Genomic DNA, 26,469 nt, shown 5'->3' with positions numbered 1-26,469 from the left:
ATAACGAGGTTTACCTTTTGAAGATTAAAAGCACAAACAGGTTCACACAGAGTGATCAATTGGTCAAGCGAAAAGAACGTTCAGGAATCGGAAGTCCACACGCATGCGCATAATCTACTTCCGCTGCAGGCGGAAGTTGTCAAAGAAGAGGATAGAAGTAGTGGTATGATCGCTGGCGCGTTTCTTCAAAACTTTACCAAGAGGATGTCTGAATTATAAATTACGTGAGTGACCTTTATACTTTTCCAGTTTCGTGTTTACAAAGTTATCAAGAGCTAACATGCAAAAGGGGTACATGCACCACCAAGCTGCTGAACTTGTATTGTGTATCCCTGTTTGTAGTGCATGCCACAGAAAAATCACTGACGCCCGTAATAAATAGCATAATGTCACAATTCCACCTGTGTTACTCTTCGATCAGTTTTTCTTTCCAGTGCTACAATGACGCAGCCGCAGGGCGACGATGAGCAATACGTGTTGATGGCCAGCTTGAACAACGCTCGCAATCTGTCCAACATCGTTAAAGCCATCGCTTTCAAAGACCACGCCCTCTTCACCGCTACACGCAACGGGCTCAAAGTCACCGTAGAAGACTCCAAATGTCTTCAAGCTAATGCTTTCATACAGGTTTGTTTGCTTCTTCTAATTCTTTGTAGGGCTTGTTGAATTCTATGATTGTGAAGATGTTACAGTATTGTTGGTTTTATATTCCAGGCTGAAATCTTCCAGGAATTTACCATCAAGGAAGATGTGGTGGGATTGCAGATCAACCTCACAGTTCTCCTGGATTGTCTCAGTATTTTTGGAGGCAGCACAGTACCCGGTGGTGAGTTGGAAGCTGCAAATATGTCATATTACAACCCTCGATGAATAGTTTCAAACGTAGTTCTTATTTACTGCCTTTGTGTATTCATATCAGGCGTGACAACCGCCCTGCGACTATGCTACAGAGGCTACGGTTACCCCCTGACCCTGTTCCTGGAGGAGGGAGGAGTGGTGACTGTTTGCAAGATCAACACACAAGAACCCGAGGAACCACTTGACTTTGAGTTCTGCAGCAGCAATGTCACAAATAAGGTAAAGGAACTCCTGATGTCACCACAAAAGGGTTGCACTGATGGAAAACTCTTGTGAGAACAATGGAAACAGGGATTATTTTTGTGTATATTTCTTTCTAAAGGTGATCCTACTGTCGGAGAGTTTAAAGGAGGCTTTTTCGGAATTGGACATGACCAGTGAGGTGCTACAGATTACCATGTCTCCAAGCCAGCCTTACTTTCGGTAAGCACTCTTAATGAAGGTTTTTAAATAAGATTTTTATGATTTAACTTTTGATGTGTTCTCCTTACTCCAGGCTGTCAACATTTGGCAACAGTGGAAGCGCTCATTACGATTACCCCAAAGATTCTGACATGATGGAGCTGTTCAATTGCACCAGTGCACAAATCAACAGGTGTGATTTTTTTTTTTTTTTTAAGTTTTGGCAAAATGAATGAAAATTATTTCATACTTTTTGACTTGCATGTCTCCATAAATTTCATTTTTTAATTATTAGCACATTACCTGTGTTTTCTACAGTACAATTTATAGTGGCGTCACCAAAAAAAAAGATCAACACCCTTTGAGCCAAAGTCTTATAAGATTAGCCAGTGTCACATCAGACATTTGTCTAGAAAATTCTGTTTGTGCTTAACACTCCACCCAGATACAAAATGTCCCTACTGAAACCATCCACCAAGGCGCTGGCGTTGTCTAGCAAAGTGTCTGTGAGGACCGACAGCAGGGGAGTCTTGTCGCTGCAGTACCTGGTCCGCAACGACGACGGACAGATCTGCTTTGTGGATTACTACTGCTGTCCCGACGAGGAGGTGGCTGATGACTATTAATGGTTCCCCCAGGAATCTGGCAGAGCAGCTTCAAAAAGGTTCAAAATAGTTTAACTTGCTGCTCATTTCAGCACTTTTATATTTTCTGCTTTCTTTGTGGATATGTTTACATTTACTTAGGTGTGTTATCGGCACCAATTTTTTTATGGCCGTTTTCATTCGATTGGGAAGAAAAAAAACATTCACTCATCACATTAAGTGCAGGGCGACCAGTTTCGTTACAATGAGTTGGCCACTAAAGGGCGCGAGCTACTACGTGTTATCTGGTATTGTCAAGAATATAGTAGAATATTGTGGTTTTCACACAATACAATAATTTTACATCACGTATTGCTCTTATGTTTCCATGGATTTAACAGTTGGATATGAATGTTTTTTTTTGCATCAACTCATCGTGCTGTCTACTAATGTTTTGTACATTTGTAATGTTAAGCTCCTTGTTATGGCAAAAGCGCTGTATAAATAAAGATGTATTGTACTTTATGGACAGCCTGCAGCTCTATCCGAGCATATTCATATGGAAATCTTATTGAGAAGAACTACAGTAAACCATGGGGAGCCAAAGCTTTTTATAATTTAACCTCTGGTATAGTAGCCTAGCAACAACATAGCTATTGTACATACATCCAAGTCCTGGCTCCTCAGTGAAATATAGCTTTAGAAAACCATAACTGAAGTAGAATGTCAGCTGCGAAGAGGAGAAATCATCCCGATGGTTTGACAGTTTGTATAAAAACATTATAATTGGAAGAAAGAGGACATTTCTGTTGACTACAAACACTGTTCTAAATTTGACAAGTAGTAGTTGCATTCATACATGAAAAAATTATGGTGAAAATAAATGTATCTTCCTGGTCATTGATCAGTCCCTTAAGTTACCTGCGCGCCATCTGCATCCTGTTCCTTTTAAACAGTTTGCGCTTCTTCGTCTTATTCTTCGCTTTGGGCTCTGGCGGCTCTGTCTCAATGGTCACGGGTTTCTCTGGCACCGGCGTATCGAAGACACTCTCCGTCATATCGCTGATGATCTCCGGCTTGATCTCGGCTTTCTTCACCTTCTGCAACTCCTTCACCAACTGCTTCTCGCGCACGCGGGCCGCCGCCGCCTGAAGAAGCTCTCGTCGGTGCTGCAGCATAGGATCACGTTAACTCTACATTCCTTATACAACAAGGAGATCATTACTAGGAATTGTGGCAATCATGCTATTGCTGGTTTTTCTTTACAGTTGTAAAGTGAATATTACCATATTGGGCGACTTGAATAACGGGTTTTCATAGAGCGTGGGCCCCCCGAAGCTCCCCTGAAACATCTTTATGAGATTGAGGACGAAGCGAGGTCCGATTTCCACCAGCGCAGCATCCTCCTCAATGATCTGTAAATGACCAATAACAATCCAAAGTTACATTTGACAGGGGAGGTGTGCATGTGCGAGGGTGAATGACAGAGTCAACAATTTACCTGGTAGTTCCTGAACCAAATTCTGTTGTCTACAATGGTGAAGGTGATAACGTGGTCCACAAAAGGTTGACTCTTGGGGTGATAACGCGGTGTGGAAAAAGTCTGCAAAAAGACCTCTTAATGACGACTCGCTCTCCCATTTATTAGCGACAGCTCAATAAAAGATCATTTGAAAATACATTCCCATAAAGTTCAAGATAATTGTATTGAAGGCAGGTTAAATAGTTTCTCAAGAAAGGTTGCACATACCTGAATGAATAGTTCCTTCAGCAAAGCATAGTGGGGCGCTTTGTCAAATGTCTGCAGGGGAATACAAAGACATGAAAACAAACCCTACTAGCTTTGGTCGCAATCTTGTTTCTGGTTTTACTCACAGGATCAAAAGACAAGAGCGGTCTGGATCCTTTCAGGCAGTTCCCTGTCATCTTAAGCTCAGCCAGTGTATGAACTGTAAGGAGTTTACATTGTTTGCATTACACTTTGGGTCATTGTACGAATTACACTCAAGTAGTAGATTGGCAGTCACTCACTATTCTCAACGAGGAATTTTGCAGAGGGTCCATGAGGGCTATTTGACACCCTGTGTGAGAAGAAAATTGTTAAACCTAAGTAAGGTTTACACGCTAAGGAGTAAGGTGAGACCTCTTACCACATGTAGAGATCCAGTTTCTTCTTGGCTTCAAAAAAGAGGCACTTATTGCAGTTCTTCATCTCGCACACCTACAAGCAGAAAAAATGTCTTAAACTAATCAATCAATAATTACCTATTTATCTACTATAGCACTTCACATGTATACATTTTATTAATCGCATGTAAAGACTCACCTCATTAATAACAAATAGCTTGTCCTTTCTGTCCATTTTGGTATCTGATGGGAATTAAAAAAGGTTTCGTGAATTATAGTTAGTTTGATAAAATATACGGATTTCCAGATTACACATTTTAAACCAACACGTGCATACTGAGCATACCGTTTCCGGTGGTTGTCTTTTAAAATAACATAGTTTTTAAAACAATAACATTCAAATCTTTTTTTTACTTTTGTTGAAACGCAGATGAATGCAACACTGACCTGCTCTCGAATGTGGCATGATGCTCCTCAGGTCTTGCATTAAATGTCTCGTTCTGAAGCTAACGCCTCTTGAGGAGAAGATGAGAACCCTTTCTTTGTTGGTCCATTTTCCCTGTACACAATTGATACAAACAATATACATGGCATCAAAACACTAAAACACAATTCCAAGTTTTCCTAAAGATAACTTACTATTCAAAGGACTAAAAGTTTTCAACTGGTTAGCTTCTTGCTAGCATGTCAACACCCTCCGCAAATTATAACAAGTTCGGCCACGTACCATAGAAACCGGCGGCGGAATGATGTATTCATCTTTCTTCTTTTGTTGGGTGTCAGCGGATTTGCCTCCATCTGCGACAGATTCTACTTTCTTTGCCTTTTTTCCACCGGGTAACTGTCCTCCACGTTTTCGCTTGCGAGTCGGCATGTTTCTTCCAGGGAAACTCTCGCGTGAGTCGACGAGAATTCGACCCACGTGGAGGGAGGGGGGGGGGGGCGAGTGCGACGGTGCAAGTACTGCACGAACAAATTGCATATATTTTTGTTTTATTTGCGTAGAAAACAATTTCACGACGTAATCAATAGTATGTACAATATGTCTTTATTTACATTGATGATGCCATCTTTGAGGCATGACTGCTTGTAAAGTGGAGTAGATATTTGACAATTCAGCATTACGCCAGAAGGGACAGCAACGAATTTTAATCATGCGCAAAAGCGAGTCGAGAAAGAGATTCTCGCGTGAATAGTGGCACGAATGGAAGATTCTCACCCACCGTGTTATCATCAAAACCGGCTTTTTAAGCGATCTGATTGGACATTTGTCAAAAGCTGCAGGATCGCCACTATTTTGACTGTGTCTTGCAAAAAAAGCAATAATTCCTCAACAAGTCGAGGTTATTTTACTTTAACCGATATTCGGACCGGTACTTAGCGTGCTGCTATTAGCTACATGCTAACGAAGGTACAACGTGAACAGGAATATAAATATCGTATTTTAATATAACAACAATGAAGTGCCATTACGAAGTCCTGGGAGTCAAACGGGACGCGGACGACGACGATCTGAAGAAAGCGTATCGTAAATTAGCCCTGAAATGGCATCCTGGTCAGTGGCAGGTGGCTTACAAACCGTCCATTCTCTATTTTATATCGTTTTAATTGTTGTCATCAAATAATTCCAGATAAGAACTTGGATAAGGCCGAGGAAGCAGCCGAGCACTTCAAGCTGATTCAGGCAGCCTATGATGTCCTGAGTGACCCACAAGAGAGAGCATGGTAAGTACCGATCTGTTCACTATTCTATTACTATATAGTAATCATGGTATAGCAGAAAGGGGGCACCCTGGCACTTGAAATTATTTGACACCATGTGCTGCTAGTTCAAAACAATTAAAATGGCATTTTGTCTAATTGGCCACTGTTACATTGCACATAATTTTCCTTCAAAGAGAAATTGTGGGAATTTCAAACTGCTGCTTTTTGTCAGGTATGACAATCATAGGGAGGCTCTGCTGAAAGGCGGCCTGAGCGGCGACTACGAGGACGACAGCACCGACCTGCTCCAATTCTTTACTGTCACCTGTTACTCAGGCTACGGAGATGATGACAAGGTCGGTGATTGCTAAATTGCGCTGAGAGATGATTAAAGATGATTGCTGATTAAATGTGCCCCCCCCCCCCCTTTTTTTAGGGCTTCTATGCAGTTTACAGAAATCTATTTGAATCAATCGTCAAGGAGGAGATGGAGCACGGAAACGTGGAAGATGACGATGATGACGAGGAGTTTCCGCCCTTTGGGGATTCTCAGAGTGACTACGATACAGTAAGTAGTACTGACTGTAATGTATATATGCAATTTGAGGCCTGGTGAGACGCAACCACGCATTATTATTTGATGACGCCATTTTGTGTCAAATTATATGGCTCGTGCTTTTCACTTAGCACTTGGAGGGCTGTTTCTGGGAAATTCATTGGGTTCTGTAATTTGTTGTTGGTTTTTTTTGAGGAGGGGGAGGTGAAAACTAAAAACTCTCCAAAATGAGTAGATTTGTGATTTGGAATTGGATTATTGTTTTTTTCTTGTCTTTATTTTTGCAATTTATGTTGGACATATATATGTAAATATCTTTGGTATAATTTGTATTTATTCATTTAATTCTGGTATTCCCGCGCCGCAGGTGGTCCACATCTTCTACGGTTACTGGCAGAGCTTCTGTACACGTAAGAACTTTGCCTGGAAAGAGGAGTACGATACGCGGCAGGCGTCCAACCGCTGGGAGAAGCGCGCCATGGAGAAGGAGAACAAGAAGACCCGGGAGAAGGCGCGCAAGGAGCGCAACGAGCTGGTTCGCGAACTGGTGGCCTTCATACGCAAGCGCGACCGCCGCGTGCAGGCGCACCGCAAGGAGGTGGAGGAGCGCAATGCAGAGAAGACCAAGAAAGCGCAAGAGCTGAGGCGCCAGCAGAAGCTCAGTCAGGCCAAGTAAATGTTCCTCATGGCAGTGCGGTTACGTGGTCACAGTCGAGAGGGAACCCTTCATGTCATTTGTGTTACAAGGCTGGCAGAGGAGTACAAGGAGCAGAGCTGGGCGGCCATGTCGGAGTTGGAGAAGGAGCTGAAGCAAATGGAGGCTCAGTACGGGGAAGAGTTTGGAGACGCATCGGAAAGTGAAGACGAAGAGCTGGAAACACAGAAGACTGTTGAGGCACCGTTAGGTTGGTGACGGAAATATTCAAATCATTCTGACATTACTACTTCCCTAGTGTGGATTAGTCAAAGACCATGGTGCATTCAAAATTGAAACAAAAAAATTTACCTTTTTGTGCTCAAGCAAAAGTAGTAATATAAAAGAATTACTTTGGCGCCATCTTGTGGTGTCAACTTCTCTATCCTATTCACGTCAGGACTTAGTCCCTAACACTATTGATTAATGACTTTCGTGAACATGCACCTCATTTAACAGGTCCAGATGGTGAGCAGCTGGATGGAGACACCATCAACCTCGATTATTATGATGATCTCTACTGCCCAGCCTGCGACAAATCCTTCAAATCAGACAAAGCGTGAGTCTCCATTTTTCTCCAAAGTCGCACACAATCAATTTAAAATAGTAATAATTTAAAAAAAGACATGCACATTTTTCTCCAAAGAAAATGATGCACTGTGAATTAATTTTTGCAATCTTAAAACCTTTATTGTTAACTTTGACAGGTAATAAATGTCTCGAGCGTTTATCTCACATTTGCGACTGTTGGCAAAAATAGCAAGTTGCTGTCACGGTTCGTCCATGGTCGTAAAAGGTTCGCCAAGAATAAAATTCAGTGCAAACATTAGCTACGACGCTATTATGTTAGCAGCGCATTCTTGTAGATTTAGTTCAATGGTTGTCGCTTGCAGTTCTCACCTGTGCCAGCAGAGGATCTGGTTGCGCAGCTCATAAAAAAGGAGAATTGTCCTTGTTAACCTGAATACACCATTCTATTCATTTGTACTGAAATATCTACCCTTAAAAGCATGAGCAACCACGAGAGGTCCAAAAAGCACAAAGAGATGGTTGCGTTACTCCGGCAACAGCTTCAACACGATGATTCACTCGCTCCAAACCTGGACCAACCAGAGGATGTTGAGCAGGAAAGCAAACACTTAGCAGATGAAGGAGAAGAGGAGGAAGAAGATCGCCCAAGACAGAAGTGGGTCCTTGTTGGAAGCATGAATACTGCACTTGTGTGTGTTTTTTTTTTTTTTTCTTTTTTTTTTTTTAAATACTTATGTCCTGGTGCAAACAACACAGATTGTCCAAGAAGCAGAAGAAGAAAAAGAGGCAACAGAAAGCCGCCACAGTGAGTTAACCCTGAACACACCAAGGACATTTTGTCAATACCAAAGCAATGTTGAATGATTGTACTGCAAATCGAATTTGACAGAAGGCAGAATTATCCACTCAAAAAAAACGTAGCACTTATTTTTCCATCCAAAAATGAAAAACTCTTACTTCCTATCCTTGGCCTTTAATGCAGAGCACTTTAGCTGAAGAGCAGACGGAGTCCGCCTCAGATGGTAAACCCATTTCCGAAGAGTATCCCGAAACCTTCACTGAAGAAGTCCAGGGAAATATTCCAGAGGAGTCCTCGAACCCTACGGAAGCCGAGAAGGACGACCAGCTTCCTCCCGCTGAACCCAATAGGTGTTTTTCTTTCTTATTTTCTGCGGTTAGATAGCTAGATACAATTTTAACCATTTCTCCATGTTGGCCAGTTCCGTCACATCCAAAACCAAAAAGGCAGAGAGTAAAGACAAACCAAAAAATGTCAAGGCACATCCGGGAGAAGAACAGTTTCCTGAGGTTAGTACAGAAATATCAATTTCACTCCGGTCCAGTAGGTAATAATAACAATAAAAAACAATTTCGAAGTCACACCTGACAGTGTTTTTTTTTTTCTCTGGCATCTTAGAAGGCAGTAAAGCTGAGCTGCGTGACCTGTAACAGCGAGTTCTCCACCAGGAACAAACTTTTCGACCACCTTAAGTCCAGTGGCCACGCCACTGCTCTCTCCTCCAATTCGACGGCCTCCGCCAGTCGGAGCAAGAAAGACAAGCGAAAGAACAGATGACAACAATTTTGGTGGACTCAAATAGAAATGGACTGCTGGCCATCACAGCATGCCGTCATGCATTTCACTTACTAAATGAATACAGTACAATTAAAAAAAAAAAAAGTTAATATTAAAAAAAAGGAAAACGTTGCTTCCTTCATGTTTTCTAACTACGGGGCAGGAGTTTTAATAAACCCACAGTAGAAATTGTTCAGGGTGAATAAGACTGTCCATAAATCCACCCCTCACTAAAAATGATGAAAGCTTCTGAAAAGTGCCTTGCTGTTAAACCCAGACAAAATCCAGAACCTCTAGACCAGGGGTCACCGACCTTTCTTAAACCGAGAGCTACTTCCTGGGTACTGATTAAGGCAAAGGGCTACCAGTGTGACACACACTTCTGAAATAGCCAATTTGCTCAATTTGGCTTTCACTGTGTTATTATTGTCATTTCCAGTTCACATGTAAGTGTGATTTTAACAAGAATAGCAAAAATACACTCAAACCTTGGTTTTCGACCACAATCCGTTCCAGAAAGTGGGGCGCCAGGTGCTCACTGTCGCATTGCTTTAAGAGCGTCTTTGTGTTTTAGGATGGCTTTACTGCTCCCACTTGCTTTCTTTGGAGGCATGATTAGCGGTTAATACAATCCTGAAAGTAACGAAAATACAATAACAACGGAGTCAGTCGGCATCTGGGCCGCGCGGTCGGGTTTTCGCCGGTCCTCCCGGCTCATTTTGCGAGGTTCGACCTCTGAATTTTGTTCGACAATCGAAGCAAAAAATCTTAGAATGCTAGAATTCCGATTTGTTCGAGAACCAGGACGTTCAAAAACCGAGGTTTGACTGTAAAATAAATAGATGCAGCTCACTGACAAGTGCCGCTATTTGAGCTAATTTTAGAACAGTCCTGCGGGCGGCCTGATGCCCGCGGGCAACGTGTTGGTGACCCCTGCTCGAGACTGTGAGGAAAAGTATCTACACGTGAGACCACTTTTCCATTGAGACATTTTCTTTTGTCCTATTACATAGCCGCATCAGCCATTGAAAAGATGTTTCTGAGTTGGTCAGCCATTGAAGGCAGCGAGTTTCCAGGAAAGAAAAAAAAATATTGTCTTGCGTAGTCTGAGTAACGGAGGTAAAGCGGTTTAGAAAATGAATGGATGGATAGTGTAACAATTATGTAATGTCTTCTTTTTATTGCATTTACACTTTGCAACAAAGCAGTAACAAATTAGTATTAAATCACGTGAGGTAGACGTCAGCTTTTATAATCACTAATGTGTTTATGCCTTCATCACTAGATAGTTTTTGTAAAGTCATCGTTATGCAACGGAACAGGTTTAAAAATGATGTACACTGTCGATGGCGCGTTTTTTTTGTTTTTTTTGGCCGGGCTCATCTTCTCGCCACAGAATTCTGGATGGACTTGTTGAAAACAGACAGGAAGAAATCTGCGTCCGCCATCGTGATGCACATGGGCGGTTTGATGCGGAAAATCTGAGGTGGGCAATTGAATGTTTATTGACTAGTAAAAATAATCATTTATTTTTTTTAAAAAACGAGGGGGGGTGATATCTACCTGTCCATAAAGTCCTCCTTTCCCGATGAGAATGCCCATGTTTTTGATGTCCTCAAAGATGTTGGCCATTTCCTGGGCCGGCAGGGGTTCTCTGCTAGCCTGAGAACATAAGTGGTTGAACATGAAAGGAAAGCTTCGACAAGGCGGTTACTGAATGCGGATGGTGATAACCATGGCAACACATGATGTAGCTACACTGTACTTTTTTTAAGGCACTTTGCAGCTGCTTTCTAAAGTGATTTTCGACCGGAGAATTGGTCTTAAGTGGGGAAAATTCACCAGAAAAACAACCAGAAAAAAAAAAAGCACAGTGAATCATTGTGTTTTTCCTCAGAAGACTATTAACAAAGTCATTTCATCTACCTTAAACTGGAAAAACACAGCAATTCCAAATTGCATTCTCAACAATATTGCTGAGGGATAAGTCCTCTCCTCTTTGCTTCGGTGTTGCAAAGTAAAATTACTGATTTAAATGCGGCATAAAAAGGATATTGAACACTGTAACACTGCCGTCTTTACGGCTCCAACACCAAAAGGCAGAAAAGGTGCAAATGGGAAAAATCAATGCCGTTACCTTGTCTCGAACCATTTCCACACCAATCTGCAGGCCTTTGCCACGGACGTCCCCGATGATGTCATACTTGTCTCTGAGCTTGGCGAGTTCCAACATCATGTAGGTTCCGACCTTTAGACTGTTCTGCTGTGTTCCTTCTTCGTGGATAGTCTGCCAAGTGAGGTCACAAACACATTACATATGTACAACGCATTCATCTATTGATCGGAAATAGAAAACGGAGTTCTCACATCAATGACAGATGACGCGATGGCACAAGCCAGTGGGTTTCCTCCAAAGGTGTTGAAGTGAACGCCCTGTGCGAACTTGTCTGCAATCTCTGCAAGAAAGTCCAAATGACAACAGTTACAAAAAAGAAAACAAATATTAACCGGAAAACATAATTTATGAAAAAAAAAATGTGTAAATGCTCAAGAGCTGCTTTTGTGAAGCCATTAGTAAAGAATGCAACATGAAAAGCGCCCTTTCCCACGCATACCGATTCAACCAATAGTCCGCATCTCACCCCGTGTTGTAACCACTGCTCCCATCGGGAAGCCGTTCCCGATGCCCTTGGCCATGGTCACGATATCAGGAAGGATGTCGTGACCTTGGAATCCCCAAAAATGGCTCCCTGTTCGACCAAATCCTGTTTGCACCTATAAACATGATTGCTATCCTTTATTTTAAGAGATGCCACAATGTGCTGGAAAACAAATCACCCCCAAGTAAGCCCATTAGGGTGAGACTTGTTCATCTGGCATGATTTAGTGGAATCATCTTCTCAGATAAGGAATTAGGAACTGATCAACCAACTCAAATGTTTACAGGGGTTAGGTTTTCACTCCAGAGGGTTAGCAACAGGATTTGGGGAAAAAAACCATGCAAATATTTTGTCTGTATTTATAGCATTTTTTTGTTAAACATGAAAAACCTGTAAGTCGATGCGGTTGAAGTAATAACGTATCTTCAAACCTCATCAGCGATGCAGACGCCGCCTCTCTCTCTCACGAGTTTGTACGCCTCCTTCAGAAAGTTTTTCGGGTACTGCACAGCACCACCAACTCCCTGCGAAAAAAAACCCCCAGCAATCAGCTCTTTAAATATGAATTAAATCAATTCTGCCTAGCAACAAAGAGTTGTACAACTTGAATTGATTTAAAAAGGAGGCTTGTGTGTGCACCTGAATAGGCTCAGCAAAGAAAGCAGCAATTCGATCAGGGACGCTGGTAACAAACGTCTCTTTGAGTTGTTCAATGTAGTGCTCGTTTGCTACACACTGGCCTGTGGAATACAAACAAGACTTTAAGTTATCATTTGTATTCTACTCCCTTCCTGAGAATGAAGTAAATGATTGACGCTAGGAGACCTTGAGCTTCTCTTGTGTGACCAAAAATGACCTTTACGCAGATTGTTACCTTAAACAATAATAGTTTTGTTTTTTTAAAGTACGTTACTCATGCTATATTGATTTAAAGGAATATATTGCTCATCAACGCTTGAATTGACACTGGTGTGTTTACCTTGAGCACAATTACATTCTCTGGTGGTCTGCACAGGAGAGTCCCTGCAGTGGCTTCCCCCCCAGAGACCTCTGAACACATCAGGACACATGGTCTGTTTGGTTTTTAGGGCAAAAAGCAAATCAGTAGGCTCCACAACGTGTATTGTGCACAGTTACACGTGAGTAAAATCCCACAGAGGGAGAAATTCGCCTTCATAGACACATATTTGAAGTATTAGCGCAGGAAAGACAAATGCTAAGACTATGTGAGTATAAACCATAGAATTGGAAAAATATGTTGGATTATTGGACTTTATTTAACCTGTTAAATTCATCCTGTAATGTATTCTCGTAAATTTGACTTTATTCTTTTATTCCACGTAACACTAACAATTTATTCTTGTGTCATTCCAACTTTAGTCTTCTAACAGTGAGACTTCATAAGTAACACATTTATTATTAATATTCCATATAAATTCATTCGCATAATTCTATGAAATCCTTGCCACTTTCTTGTAATAACATTATCATTGTTTTTTAGAAGCATTACATCTTTTTTTTTTCTCTCTCTTCTTTGTGTGTCCCTAATGGGCTTTCTTAAGTGTCAGTAAAATTTTGGGATAAAAGAAACATGATAATGATTTTTCACACGATGGTGCTGAAAGGAAGTTAGTCATACGTACGTTTGTGCAGCCTAAGCCGATGGCAACGGGGTACTTGTAAGCTTGTTGTGCAGTCAGACCCATGCTCTGCGGGCTACCTCCGTGATACGATCCTCTGAAAGCAAAATTGCAATTCAAAAGTCTGTGTGCTTTCAATCAATGTCTCCAGGAAAATATACGTAAACCTAGGAAAAGGAGAAATGTTAAAAACCAGATACCTGAAAGTGATGATGTCAAAATTGCCAGTGTACAGTCGGGCCATACACATGGCAAGGTCGTTAGCCTCTGAGCCGCTATTGGTCAGGTAGATCACCTGGATGAAAAAAACATATAGATCTGGACTTTTTTACATAACATTGTGCTCACACCCACAACGGCGCAAACGCCCGTTTCTAATTTGCACTAAACTTATGCTGATCAAAAGAAATGAGCCCAAGGGCTTTTTCTCATAACCTTACAACTTTATTCTTGTAATATTAGGAGGGTTTTTTGTCATAACAAGATGAGTTACATTTTAAAAGATTTAAACTACATTCTTACAACCTTACAACTTAATATTAAAATTATAGACGGACATGTTTCGGTTTGTTTACATTGAGCGATACTCGATTGGAAGCCATGCTAGTTATTCTGGTTCTACAATCCTCTATGAAAAAAAGGCTTGGCAGTACCTTGAGAGGATCAGGCAAGTTGGACGCTAGTTTTTCACAGTACTCGTGGATAGTAGGATAAACGTAGATGTTGGTGGTGTGTACAAGCTTCCTCAGCTGCTGCTCCGCCGCCGCCGTCACTTTTCTGCGCCCGACACAAGTGAGTCAATTTAACCGTCAAAACCACAACAAAAGTGTGAAGAGAAAAAAAAAATGTCATCTTACGGGTGGCAGTGGCCCACGCTGACTGTGGCCACGCCGGCAAAGAGATCCAGGTAGCGTCTTCCATCCACATCCCACAGCCACTGCATGTGACCCTGATGGATGCACACCGGCTTCTTATAGTAGGTCACCTTCATGGTCATAGGATGGCAGATGGTCTGACGGATCTCCATCATACGCTCTTTGGACATCCCCTGAAGACCCAGAGTGATTTGACCATCGCATATCATCTTTGAGGACAATATTTTCTGTAACTTTCTAATTTACCGGGAGGCGGACTGCGACATGCTTGTTGTCACCTTGTATTCTTGTGGTGTGAAGTTGCATGGAGGCATCTCCAATAGGTCTGCAGAAGTGCTTTTCAAGGCTGATTTCTGACACAACGGCCCTGTGGAAGAATGGAGGTCAATGACCCCAAAAAAGTGGTCATTTGGAAAAAGCATGGTGATAGTCATTGAACCGGGAAGAAAAAAAAAAAAAAAAGTTGTATTCAACATCATGCTGTTTCAGGAAACTGAATTGGTATATACAGTCAAAACTTGTTGTGATGAGAATTATACAATTTTCATGCATTTTAATGGCTTTGACCCCAAATTGAAGAACTTTTGAAACAGGCAATATTACGAGCATTTCCTTTCACAATTTGTATGTCTTAAAACATGTGACGTGCTTTCAAAATACCAAAATAAAAAATGATAACATATTGAATTAATATAAATTAATATGATATATAATAAATCAAATATAATATTAATATAGATTAATTAGAACACTACTGCCCGATGACGGCTGGGATAGGCTCCAGCACGCCCGCGACCCCCGTGGGGACTAAGCGGTACAGAAAATGGATGGATGGATGACCAGCAGTATGCAATGGTTAACCTGACTAGTTACACAGTAACTAGAGTTAGTTTCCTAACTTGGTGGTTTTAATGATTTATGTATATTAATGGTTTTATACTTTTTTTCTTCTCAGTGCCAAAATAGAAACTGTATAGGACTGACACAAATACAAAATGTGATAACTTATGTCATCTTTATATGTCACACTTGCCATACTTGGGTTGTGAAAAATAGGGTGATTCTTATCTTTCATTGCTGTATCGACCCAAAGTTTTTTTGTTTGTTGCCTATTATTTGCCATATGAAGGAAATTGTGCATACAGAGCTACATATATCTCTGGTATTCAATAAATTACTGTTTTTACCATTGAGCACAATAGATATATTATGAAATGCATCTGTGGACACATCTGCAGTTGCCACGTTGAAGAACATTTTTGTTGTTCTGGTACCCTTGGAGTGTTTTTGAGGAGTTACCAAGTACTTGAGACAGTATTGCAAAGATTACCAATTTTAGGCAACCTTCAGGAGAAATAAGAAAAAAAAGACAGGTGCGCAAACCTTCCTCATGATTCAGGATTCTATCCACCGCCAAATTTAACAAAAAAAAAAAATCTTACAAAATGGTGCCAGTAGGTCTTTATATTCAAATTTCTCTTTCGTGAACTACTTCACCTACTCTCTTTAGCTACTTGTGTGCAAAAAGACGCGGTTGCGATGTCAAACTCACCTCCTGCGGTGTGGTATTTAATCAGGCCTCTCAAGGGCGCGGAGCGACTCCAAGCTACCTTATGCATTTTTTTACGTCTTCTTTAAACTCAACACGTTTTTTTTTTGTTTTTTTTGCTGAATGTCACATAAATCGTCGCGGGACGAAGGCGAGAAGTTCTACCCGAACCCTTCTAGAGTACAAAGTTTTTCAGAACGGAGGGTGTGGGGATGGTAGGCGGACTCTAAATAGCATGCGGCCATTGCTTCGTCAGTGAAGATGGCATGCTGATCATCTTGATCGACCAGTTCCCCCCCCCCCCCCCCCCCCCTCTCTCTCTCTCTCTCTCTCTCTCTCTCTCTCTCTCTCTCTCTCTCTCTCTCTCTCTCTCTCTCTCTCTCTCTCTCTCTCTCTCTCTCTCTCTCTCTCTCAAGAGATTTTTCCCACAGTAAACTTGCTTATCGTATTCATCACAATAAAGATGAGAACCAAATCGGGTACATTTATTATTACAGTGACACCAGCAAAAATAATGTGTTCGTTTTCAAATTTACACAGTCAACTCATTCATTCATTCATTCTTACTGTTTTTCATTCATGCATTCATTCGAACTGCAACAACAATAGTCAGACGAAACAATAGTACCACTTTGTTTCCAGCCAAAAAAATCCTTATAGAAATGACATAGCAGGTAAATTGTATGCTTCTTTGGACACATCATTTCACATATAGAGGGTCAGAGGTGTTGCATTGCTACTGCGGCAATATAAACCACATTTGTGCATTGACTTATAAATATTTGTTCTATGGTTATTATCGTGTTTTTCTCTCCGCATCACAAAACAAAAAAAAGCCAAGAAAATGTTTTGGCGGTTCGATTGTACAGTCACTCAATAATAACCTATAAGACACAACCTTGAAAATAGTTCAGTCTGAAAAACAGATTTATAACGGGAAAATCACCTCATAGATAGAAAAATAGGTCTCGTAACCGATTAATTGATTGTGTATTGTTCTGTCATATGTGTGGAGTTGATTAATTGTATTTTGGAACAATTAATACAAATTTGACTGTAGTTGGCTGCCCATACTACAGCCATACAGCACATACTTTGTGGTAAATTGGAAAAAAATAAAATAAAAATGTTGAGTGAACTTAAATTTCAAAGGCAACCAACCAATAAAATGTTCAGTTGGGCATTCAAAAAAAAACATTTAGTTTTTTTTCTTAAATATATAAGTAAAACACCTCAGCAAATTGTTTTGAAGCGAAGAACTTGCTTGCTTTGTTGTGCTAGCGAAAATTGTTGACATAACATTTCAATTTAAAGTTCAAACTTAAATCACTTTTACACCACACCCGCCAAAAAAAACAAATTGTGTTTTGTACAATGCTTTGCATTTGATATATATCACCCCAGCCCAAATAACACCAAATACTCAAGCTTACAAATATAAATACCTACAACAAGATGTTCGGCTTTGTTGTTTTACATGAGGTCAAAATTATTAGTAGAAGTCAAAATCCTACGTGAAAAGTCCTGTTTGTTAAAAAACAAATCCAAATTTTGCAGGTGTAAAGGCTTGTTTTTAGTCAAATATTCACTTTGCGTTTATCAAGTTTTTTGAAAGAGTTAGCTTACTCATTTTTTGGTGTATGAAAAATCCTGGGTCTCAAGTGCATGAAAATGGAGTCTGTCCCAAATTACGAGAATAACGTAAATGCCCGCCCCTAAACAAAAGGACACTCAGGACGTTGACAATGGAAATCCAGCGGACGTGTCGACATAATCGCTTGCTGCCATGGTGGCGCTCTTCTGGCTCGTGGCGCCAAAGCTCATCCCACCCTCGTGCCCGTCCGCCGTTCCTTCCGACACTTTCTGGAGCAGCAGCAACATGTTGTCGCTGCCCACCTGCTTCACCCGGCTGTAGTCTCGCTTCTGAAAAGAGGGCGGCGGGGAGCAGTTCTCCCTCGGCTGGAGGAGGACCACGTCGTCCTCCACGACCGTCTGCACGCCCACGTACTCCCCGGACCAACGAGCGGGCGAAAGTTTGTGATCGGACGCGGCGATGTTGACGTCGCTACGGGCTTTGATTTGCTTGCACACCTGCGAGGGCCCCAGATGCTGAGAGAGGCTGTCGGAGAGGCTGTGAGAAGACCGCTTGGGGGGGCTGGTAAACACAGAAGTCCATGTCCTATCTCTCATGTCTACCCTCGGATTCTCCCAGTCTTCCCGTTCGGCCCGCGTGCCGTCTTCGTGCTCTTTGGGCCGGCCGCACTTCTCTATCACCAAGGTGTGACTATCACAGCTACCCCGGCCCGAATCGCTGTCGGACGCGGAGCTCTCCGACGTAGAGCTTTCCGATTTGAAGGCGTGCCCGTCGAGCTCCTTGCTCCCTTCCAACATGGCCTCCCGCTCCTCTGAGATGTACACTTCCAGATACTCCACCAACAGGTCCTCGTTATTAGACGATGACATTCGGGGAAAGTTGGACAGTACTAGCGCGTTGAAAATGTCTTTAGAGGTGCCTTTCTGCATGGGAAAAATACATTTTGAGGATCTCAGTGTTGGGGGGGGGAAAAAAAAGGTTAGTACCTTCAGAAGCTGTTGATCAAATCCTTTTATTTTAGGACCTGGGACTGGTGGCAGGAGGCAGTGTTTCAAGCTTCTCAGATAAAAAGAAAGTGAAACATCAGAAACAAGACAAAAGATCTCAACCAAGGCTGAAATGATCAATAAATGTGTGGTGACAAGCATTGTTCTGTTGTCAACAATTTTCTTTCTTTCTTTTTCTTTTTACCTGCGACTATTCATGTGCAGCAACCAGGTAATGAGGAAGATGGAAGTGCAAAAAGCTGTGATGATGATCCAGGCTGATTTTTCTCGAGGGAAATCTGTGATGTGCAATTCAGGGAGAAACATCACAAACCAATCTTCTGTTTGGACTATAATGTAGAAGGTAACAAAACAAAATCTTTACGTGTGATTTCTTACAGTCAGGAAAAAAGATTTGGGACTCAGAGCTCCATTCACTCCAAAAGCCGTGGTCGGGTTTGCAGCGCACCTGAACGAGGTACAAGGTGCCGGAGCGAAGGCTAAAAATGTTGAACAGCTTCTGCTGGCCAGCCACGTGAGTCTGAAAACATACAAGGCAACTTTTTCAAAGGGTCTGATAATACTCAAACTGAATACAATGGAGCACAGAGCGCTGCCAAGATTGGAAAAAGAGCTATTGAAAAAAACGATTCCCAATGTATGATGGTTGGAAGTCACTTTCCAGTTCACAATGGATGACGAAAAAGAAACTGTTTTCACACATTGGACTGTATTGTAACAGTGACCCGATCAGAAAATGTCTTATTTACAACTAAAATAGTTTGGAGAAATGGCATCCAACAATAGTTTAAAAATGCTGCGTGTTACATTTAAGTCCTCAAAACTAATAGTGAGGTTGGTTTTTAGCTCCTACTAAACATTAAAATGACATTTTGATGCACGTTTGTATCAAGAGTTTTCTTTTTTTTTCTCTCAACACGTGTCAACCCCTAAGTTTATCGGGAATTAGTTTTGTAATTTTTGCATAAACCTACTAAGGGCAAAATCAAAACAACACTTCCAGGCATTTGTGCTAAAGATCGGAGATAAAAGCCCATTCAAAACAAAGCGGGGATTTTATACAGTGTCCTAATCCAAAGGAACAGCTGGCTTTCGGACCGAGGCGTTTCAGCTCAGGTTTCAACCGTTGGCTGCTGCCTCGGAGACTCTGTAGCAATAACGTGGATAATAGGTTACCTGTACCTACCTCCCACTCGTTTTCCCCCTCGGACCGGATACGAAGCTCATAGATGAGTGTGATCCAGCCGGAGCGAGTGTCGGCCTGACGGGGCGGCTCCCACACCACTCGCAGGAAGGGCCAGCCTTTGTCCTCCATGATGTTCAGTGACACGTTCTCAGGAGGGTTGGGCTGGACTGCAGAGAAAAAAAACACCCATTCATCCATTTTGAGGTTTTCAGTGAATAATCAAATTGTGACTCAAGAACCAGTTGGGTCCTCACCGATGTAGACCACGTCAATGTCCACCGGGTCAGAAAAGGCGCTGCCCAGTTGGTTGGTAGCCACCACGCTGATGATGTAGTTGACCCAGATGGATGTGTCGTTCTTGTTGAAGAAACACGAGTTCTCGCCGCCAGTGGAGTAGTCGGGGCACTCGTGCACAACCTCAGAGCTGGAGGCAGGAGATGAGGAGCAGGAGGGACATTAATGGGCTGAGGAAGTAGGTCCTGATTATAGGGGGTTATTTCTATAAATGCAGCCGCACATGAAATGAATGCAGAAGTCCAGCCTGCTTAAATTGTTCTCAGCACTGAGTGGCTGAAAGATTGCATATGTGAAAATTGCCAAATGCATTATAAAGCCCTTGGCAAGGCAGGCAAGACAGCCTTAGTAGTGTTGTTCTTCATCATTCACTATTATTATTATTATTCGGCTTCTTCTTCTTCTTCTATTTTATTCGCTTGCATTTTTCCCATTCCAAACATTTTTAGTTTTCGTAAAATTCTCAAATTCACGGCAAATTTATTCTTAATGGCACATTTAACATTTCATATTTACGTCGTTCCAGTTTGAAATTCACATCATTCAGTACGTTCAATTCCCATTGGCGAAGATTTTCAACATTTCCGAAACTAGCCAAATTCACGTTGTCACATTTAAAATTTGTGCTAAATTTGGCAAAAATGTCTTTTTCCCTTCTAATTGCTACATTTTTCAACCGATTCAACCAGTTCCAAATTCCAACTGTTCATCCTTTGCCTACCTATTCCAAAACTTCCCCCTTACCAAAAATAAAAAATCTTTAACTTTAAAATTCACGCCAAATTTTACAAAATGTTGTTTTTCGCTTCTAATTCCAACATTATTCAACCGATTCAACCTGTTCCAAATTTACACATCATTCTGTAGCATACCCCAAGTATTTATTCAGCTTCTTCGCCTTCACACGCAATTCCTCCTGAAATTGCAAATTCTAGTTTCTTCCATATAGTTCTTCGCGTAATTACAAAGCAATATTTAAAGGCAAAATATTATAAAACATCCATCAGTCCATTTTCTGAACCGCTTATCCTCATGAGAGCTGCAGGCACCTGAACTGCTAACATTTTAAAGCAAAATGATGTCAGACATTTAAAAAAAGAGAAGAAGACATTTAAAACAAATTAGATGAAAAGTAGTTGATCAAAGTTACTACAAAGGAATTATGCTGACCTTTCCTTGCGGTAGTAAAGCGCGTACGTGGTAGGCAGTCCTCCGTCTGAACCAGGCTGCCACCAGCAAGTGAAGGTCTCTTTTTCGGGAGAGCGACAGCTGGTCAATGTGGGCTTCCCCGGCGGACTGAGACCTGAGAGGCAGGTAGGGCGGAAGCTTTAGATCAGCGAGAGCCGCGACCCTTATTTTTCTCATGATCCAAGATCCAGATTAGGTCACACGTCACAATGACAAAATTCTGAACTTTAAAACAACAGGGAGAACCAGATTGAACTATCAGGAAATTGTGAAGGTATCCAGCTTAGAGAATGTACCTTTAGCGTGTGGTGTGATGGACAGCAACAGCAGGCAGGTCAATTCCAGAATGGTTCTCATTGCGGCTCAGGGTACCACACAATTGACGGCTGCAAGATGGATAGAAATGACCAACAATGATAAGTGAGGAGTTGTGGTGTTTTTGAAAGTCATTCCTGCTTAAAAGATTTTATGACAAAAAGACTTACGGGATTGGAAAGTATAATGTCACAATCAAATATTTATGTTAAATCATCATATCACATGAACAAATTCCTTTTTTTGTTGTTTTTGAAAAATGTCTCAATATTATGAAAAAGATTTACAATGGTAAAAGTTCTCAAAATTAAGACTAATTTTGTTTTTCCGCCATATCGTGGAATTTTGGTTGCTAGGGAGTTATGTTTGAGTGAGATGAGAAGCTTCACTTGACAAAAGTTGTGCTTTAATCCTCTCTTGTGGCATGAACTGGAAATTATAAACCTGAGCAAACATCATTCTTCAAGAATACAGCAGACTAAAACCCCCCAAAAGGTTTTCATTATAGATACGGTATTTTGCTCTTTGTGGAAGGTTACATGAAGGATTAAAAATGAACAATCCTCTCCATTTATGTCTAGTGTCAACCTCTGCCAGCTGGCACATGCAGTGTAAACAATTGCATAACTGGGCAGAAGCTAGCTTTTAGCATTGTTAGTTCACAGCGTGACCCTTTTTCATCTCTGAACCTGCCTAAGATGGCCGACGCGTGCTTCACCTGAAGCGCCATTTAAATGCACTCTTTTGGTGATGCCTCATTAACGTCGCCCATGATCTGGTAATTGGCATTAAGGTCACACCACTGGATTAGCCTCCCGCTGTAGATAGCGGCGCTTGCGTAACTGGAGGGCCCACACCCAATAAGCTGCTAAGAAGACAGGAGAGAGCCACAAAACAGTGTCAACTAAAGTCAAAGTCAAAGTCTGCTTTATTGTCAATTTCTTCACATGCCAAGACACAAAGAAATCGAAAGTACGTTCCCACTATCCCACGGTGACAGGACATAGCACACAATATACATACAAGTAAACAACACAAAAAATAAAAACAGAAAGCACAAACAATGAATAAATAAATCAAGTCTTTCAGTGCTATGCAGGGATATGTTGCGACGTGTTAAACCGCTAAGCGGCCTAATTTTTACTCTGAGGTATGATTGACCTCATCCCGAATTGTTAAATATAAATTTCAAACTGTCACATGGTGACACCCCGGTGTAATCTGAACCAATCAGAATACAGAATGAAAATTGGCCAACTGAATCCCCATAACGTAAATGTGGCGGACCATTGGTTCAACTTCTACATTTTAAATCAAGACAATCGCAGTGTTATTGAAAGATTGTGCCTTCTCACTCCCATTGAGTTTTATGGTCAAGGTTAATGAACATACTGCAGGCTGGAGTGAGCATTTACTTCTCTGCTGTTGTCAAATTGAATAGAACAGCTCAAGGTTAGTCGCATTCAAACCTGCTCACGTGGATTTTACAAAATGCTGCTGGTTTAAGACCACATACATCTCTTTGCAAGGATGGATATCTATAGACCTTTTGAGTTGGCGTCACTGTTGAACTGGAGCCTTCTTCAGATGACTTTGGGCGAGAGGAACATTTTCAAATCTCTGGACAATTTAGACTCCTCAATCACCCTAACGTTTATGTTTTTTGATACACAGGAGGAAGCTGAAATAGAAAAAAAATCCACCTTCCTCATTTGACGGACACACACAGACACACGCACACAATTTGCCGTTATAGGCCAACCTGCATGTTGTTGTAATTGATTTCGAGAAATCCTTTCTCTAACATTGATGCCCGTAAATGTGCTGCAATGGACTTCCTTCCTTTAGCCTGTGCAATGAAGGACTGATGTAGCCATGAATATGACTCAAGTACAAAGTTAAAAAGCAATCATTTTGTTTTTTTAATTATTTCCTTTGATTTTTTTCCCCCCTCTTTTCTTTTGGAAATCTCACTTTGAGATGGGTCTAAGACTTAGACTCTAAGTGAACAGACAAAGCAGCTGATGTAAGAGCAGCAGCAGTAAAAGCCTTCACAGAGGTACAGTGGAGTGCAAACAGTCATTGTTAGCCTGCCTCTAAGCCATAAAAGCACAATTATGTTTCAATCTCAAATAAAGACACCCTAAATTGTGTCCAAGTACTACTCTATATTACATTTGGCCATGAAACCAACATTCTATGGAAATTCAATTAAAAAATAAGCGTTTTTATTGAAAGCTCCATTAAAAACAACCTTTTAATCAATACAATTTTAAAAGGCCACATCAGTGTCATCAACTAAAAGCCGACGACCGCGTTGATTCTTTTGTGTAAATGCAGTACAGACAGGTGAGACTATTTAGCTCAAAACCCACCAGTGGAATACACATCTAAGAATATTTAGAGCAACCGGTCAAAATGACAAAAAATTCTGCAGTCACACTAACGAGCATCATTTGGTGAATGTTAAATTTGATTGGTTAAGAGACAACAACCCCAACTTCATATTAGACAATATTATTCTGGTTGTGTTAAGGGCCAGCAATAACAGCAATGAAGGCTGTGTAAGCTGCAGTATTTTTTTATTCCCCCAGAGGATAAAGACATCTGTGAATATTATTACATTGTCTGTCTACTTTTTTTCCGTCTACTCATTTGTTGCTGCACCACTTGTGTTCAAATAGCATTCGCACTAATTAAATGTTCCATGCTATTCTGTTGGCTATGCTCGTTTTGATTGACAAGAAAAAAGACAAGCCGAGCTTGAATGCAAGCCATTAACTGAAGAGTATACGTATATAGAAACACAGGTATGGTAACAGCGGAAAAGATTTAGTGCGATAGCCAACATCCCTCAACCTGCTTGACCCAGACTCAAGTAAACGCCAGCGGACAAGAAGATCACGCCCACGGAAATCCCATTACGAGATCTATCATAAGGCTTTTAAGCATATGCAATGACTATTCAGCTTTTACTAAAGGTAAAATTGTTTACTTTTAAATGACACTGGCAGAGAGCTATTTGTTTGTTTAAAATGTTGTTATAGTTGTTGTCCTATTGAGAGCTCTCCTAATATTTTGGTTGGGTCCTAGGAGTTAACATGTTACAAATGACTCTTAATATACCAGCTACAAACACATGGAAATAGACATTTACTAATTAAAATTTGTGTGTGTAATTTTCACTCACATGCAAGCGTAGAATGAAGGGGGGGGGGGGGGGGACAACACTGTGTTAGTTCCTTTGCAAATATTGTCAACTTGCAATAAGGTTGCCACAATTGTAAAGTTAAATGTAAATGTTATATTATTTTAATGATATTTTTATTGAAGTAATAATATTCGTAAAATATTTTATTTGTCTACTATATTTTGGCAATTTATAGTTGATTAGAAATATATTTATGTTCTAAATATTTTTGTAAATATTGGTGTACTGCTTCACTTATAATATATTAAATAATATACAATTTCAAACATCAAATATCAAACATATATACATACTGCACTTAAAAAAACTCATCACACACAATCACATAAAAATATTGATTTTCACTGTATATCGTGCGTTATGCATAATGCATGTACCTTCAACATCCAGGTATGAGTCCACTCATGGAACATCTGCCCTGTAGGATAAATTTTAAAAATTTAAATCAAAATGAAAACTTACCAGATAATCAGTGTTTCAGCATATGTCTGTGTCAGCCGGCGGTGGCACTCCACACAAGAGCGGGGTGGTCCAAGTAATTCTCCACGGAGGCGAGGCAGACATTAGTGACAGAGCCGTACGTTTGGTTCCGCCTTAATGTGGGAGGAAACATCGCAACATCCCTCAGCCTCCCATTGGGGGGGTGGCGGGGGGGTTTTGGGGGGCGCTGTTCCGCCCAACAGGCGGAGTTGAAATACAACAGCAACAATTAACAACAATAATATCAGGTCATGACAAATAAATGGCAATTAAATGACAAATAGAAAATGATCAACTATAATACATACGCACATAATACTGTATGTATATTATTTCAAATCAGGCACCTCATCTCATAAATTGGTACAAATAGAGTGAGCCCTTATACCTAGTAGATATACTTGTTAGGCCTTTGCATCATGTCAGCACGTCCATTGACAATGTTTACGTGCATTATTTGTGTTTTTTCAAAACAATTTGGAAAAAAAAAACTACCGTGAGTGAGCTTTGCAACCACCAATGGCTTTGTGACAATCTCCTCTTCAGCTGTGCTTAGAAGCAACGGTATTATATAATGATGCCATCTGCTCTCCAGTTCAAGCAAAAGTAAACAGCAGGATGAATGCCGCTGCAAATGCCCATTGGTGCCCTGGGTGCATAGATGTCAATAGTTTCCGTTCCATTTCCTCACTTGTCCCTCTTGTTAGTGGGTGTTAATAGTATCACAGCGCTACAATGTGAATAGATATTACTATGCTTGCTGATTCGGACATTTTCTTTGAGGAAAAGAGTTGGCTGCCGATGATAATAATGTTCTTATATCCTTGGTGATATTGTTTTTAAATAATTTAAGTGCCATTTTTGTGCAGAATCGCGATCTATATCAACGTCGTGGTGATATATTGACATCTAGCGGTGAGATTGGGAATTGACAAAACAGCACGAAAAGCCAGGGACACTCCCATTAATCATCATTTCATTACACTGTACTTTTCTTATGTACTTTGAAGTGAAAAGCCTTAAGCCTTTCGACAACCCACAGCATTTATTATATTATCTGTGAATATAAAGGTTTGTAAATGTAAATGGGCTGTTTAAATAAAAATAATTGATTGATTCATGGATGTTACGCTGTTTGGTGTTATTTATAAATATGACCATTACTTCGTTGCTTCTTTGAAAGAAAAAAATCATGCAACTGTGAACTTGACTGAAGAAGCCTAACTAATAATAATGATAATAATAATTTTGCATGTATCATTGTTGTCACCTATGACGGTATCTGGGACTGAGAATGCCGGACCTGTACGTAAAGTTTCCCACGCCATTACGGGTAGTAAATGCAGGCTCCCGTTGGCAAATATTGGCTAGGTGTTTTAAGCCCCGCCCCCGACCTGTCCACCTGGAGAACTACATACAATAGCAAACTCCTCGCCAC

General features: G+C 40.9%; 5 protein-coding genes across 9 annotated transcripts; 2 read left to right on the top strand and 3 right to left on the bottom strand.

Moving 5' to 3' along the window:
- The first annotated feature begins 86 nt into the window (after nucleotides 1-86).
- rad1 (RAD1 homolog (S. pombe)) lies at nucleotides 87-2,369 on the top strand. 2 transcript variants are annotated; one of them, XM_061292473.1, is made up of 7 exons: nucleotides 87-224; nucleotides 422-627; nucleotides 715-826; nucleotides 920-1,077; nucleotides 1,181-1,281; nucleotides 1,355-1,453; nucleotides 1,706-2,369. In XM_061292473.1, the coding sequence occupies exons 2-7, from the start codon at nucleotides 442-444 to the stop codon at nucleotides 1,884-1,886; spliced, it is 837 nt and encodes a 278-aa protein (XP_061148457.1). In that variant the 5' UTR covers nucleotides 87-224; nucleotides 422-441; the 3' UTR covers nucleotides 1,887-2,369. The 2 variants fall into 2 exon arrangements, with proteins under 2 accessions (XP_061148457.1, XP_061148458.1); XM_061292474.1 differs by having other exon boundaries at nucleotides 117-224; nucleotides 435-627.
- A 71-nt stretch (nucleotides 2,370-2,440) lies between these two features.
- bxdc2 (brix domain containing 2) lies at nucleotides 2,441-4,875 on the bottom strand. Its single transcript, XM_061292472.1, has 10 exons — nucleotides 4,699-4,875; nucleotides 4,419-4,530; nucleotides 4,171-4,214; nucleotides 3,995-4,065; nucleotides 3,876-3,925; nucleotides 3,720-3,793; nucleotides 3,595-3,645; nucleotides 3,346-3,447; nucleotides 3,131-3,259; nucleotides 2,441-3,013 (listed from the first exon to the last, which is right to left on the bottom strand). Exons 1-10 carry the CDS (start codon nucleotides 4,843-4,845, stop codon nucleotides 2,762-2,764), a joined length of 1,032 nt encoding a protein of 343 aa, XP_061148456.1. The 5' UTR covers nucleotides 4,846-4,875; the 3' UTR covers nucleotides 2,441-2,761.
- A 251-nt stretch (nucleotides 4,876-5,126) lies between these two features.
- On the top strand, nucleotides 5,127-9,164 carry dnajc21 (DnaJ heat shock protein family (Hsp40) member C21). The gene is made up of 12 exons (XM_061294086.1): nucleotides 5,127-5,526; nucleotides 5,603-5,696; nucleotides 5,908-6,031; nucleotides 6,112-6,243; nucleotides 6,599-6,903; nucleotides 6,979-7,136; nucleotides 7,385-7,484; nucleotides 7,935-8,111; nucleotides 8,213-8,261; nucleotides 8,439-8,605; nucleotides 8,677-8,764; nucleotides 8,874-9,164. Exons 1-12 carry the CDS (start codon nucleotides 5,430-5,432, stop codon nucleotides 9,030-9,032), a joined length of 1,650 nt encoding a protein of 549 aa, XP_061150070.1. The 5' UTR covers nucleotides 5,127-5,429; the 3' UTR covers nucleotides 9,033-9,164.
- A 1,022-nt stretch (nucleotides 9,165-10,186) lies between these two features.
- agxt2 (alanine--glyoxylate aminotransferase 2) lies at nucleotides 10,187-15,981 on the bottom strand. Of its 3 annotated transcripts, none has more exons than XM_061292602.1 (14): nucleotides 15,760-15,981; nucleotides 14,486-14,574; nucleotides 14,190-14,416; nucleotides 13,986-14,109; nucleotides 13,533-13,627; nucleotides 13,336-13,429; nucleotides 12,672-12,765; nucleotides 12,332-12,432; nucleotides 12,124-12,216; nucleotides 11,675-11,807; nucleotides 11,400-11,488; nucleotides 11,170-11,319; nucleotides 10,596-10,694; nucleotides 10,187-10,513 (listed from the first exon to the last, which is right to left on the bottom strand). In XM_061292602.1, the coding sequence occupies exons 1-14, from the start codon at nucleotides 15,824-15,826 to the stop codon at nucleotides 10,412-10,414; spliced, it is 1,557 nt and encodes a 518-aa protein (XP_061148586.1). In that variant the 5' UTR covers nucleotides 15,827-15,981; the 3' UTR covers nucleotides 10,187-10,411. The 3 variants fall into 3 exon arrangements, with proteins under 3 accessions (XP_061148586.1, XP_061148587.1, XP_061148588.1); XM_061292603.1 differs by having other exon boundaries at nucleotides 14,190-14,380; nucleotides 15,760-15,980; XM_061292604.1 differs by having other exon boundaries at nucleotides 14,190-14,380; nucleotides 14,454-14,574; nucleotides 15,760-15,977.
- A 239-nt stretch (nucleotides 15,982-16,220) lies between these two features.
- prlra (prolactin receptor a) lies at nucleotides 16,221-25,174 on the bottom strand. 2 transcript variants are annotated; one of them, XM_061292600.1, is made up of 9 exons: nucleotides 25,014-25,174; nucleotides 21,322-21,411; nucleotides 21,008-21,140; nucleotides 19,798-19,967; nucleotides 19,544-19,710; nucleotides 18,736-18,877; nucleotides 18,542-18,635; nucleotides 18,337-18,406; nucleotides 16,221-18,273 (listed from the first exon to the last, which is right to left on the bottom strand). In XM_061292600.1, the coding sequence occupies exons 2-9, from the start codon at nucleotides 21,380-21,382 to the stop codon at nucleotides 17,488-17,490; spliced, it is 1,623 nt and encodes a 540-aa protein (XP_061148584.1). In that variant the 5' UTR covers nucleotides 21,383-21,411; nucleotides 25,014-25,174; the 3' UTR covers nucleotides 16,221-17,487. The 2 variants fall into 2 exon arrangements, with proteins under 2 accessions (XP_061148584.1, XP_061148585.1); XM_061292601.1 differs by having other exon boundaries at nucleotides 24,929-25,148.
- Between the last annotated feature and the right edge of the window lie 1,295 nt (nucleotides 25,175-26,469).

This window comes from Syngnathus typhle, linkage group LG12, assembly GCF_033458585.1.
Source record: "Syngnathus typhle isolate RoL2023-S1 ecotype Sweden linkage group LG12, RoL_Styp_1.0, whole genome shotgun sequence".
NCBI lineage: Eukaryota > Metazoa > Chordata > Actinopteri > Syngnathiformes > Syngnathidae > Syngnathus > Syngnathus typhle.
This window is presented reverse-complemented; position numbering and strand designations above follow the sequence as displayed.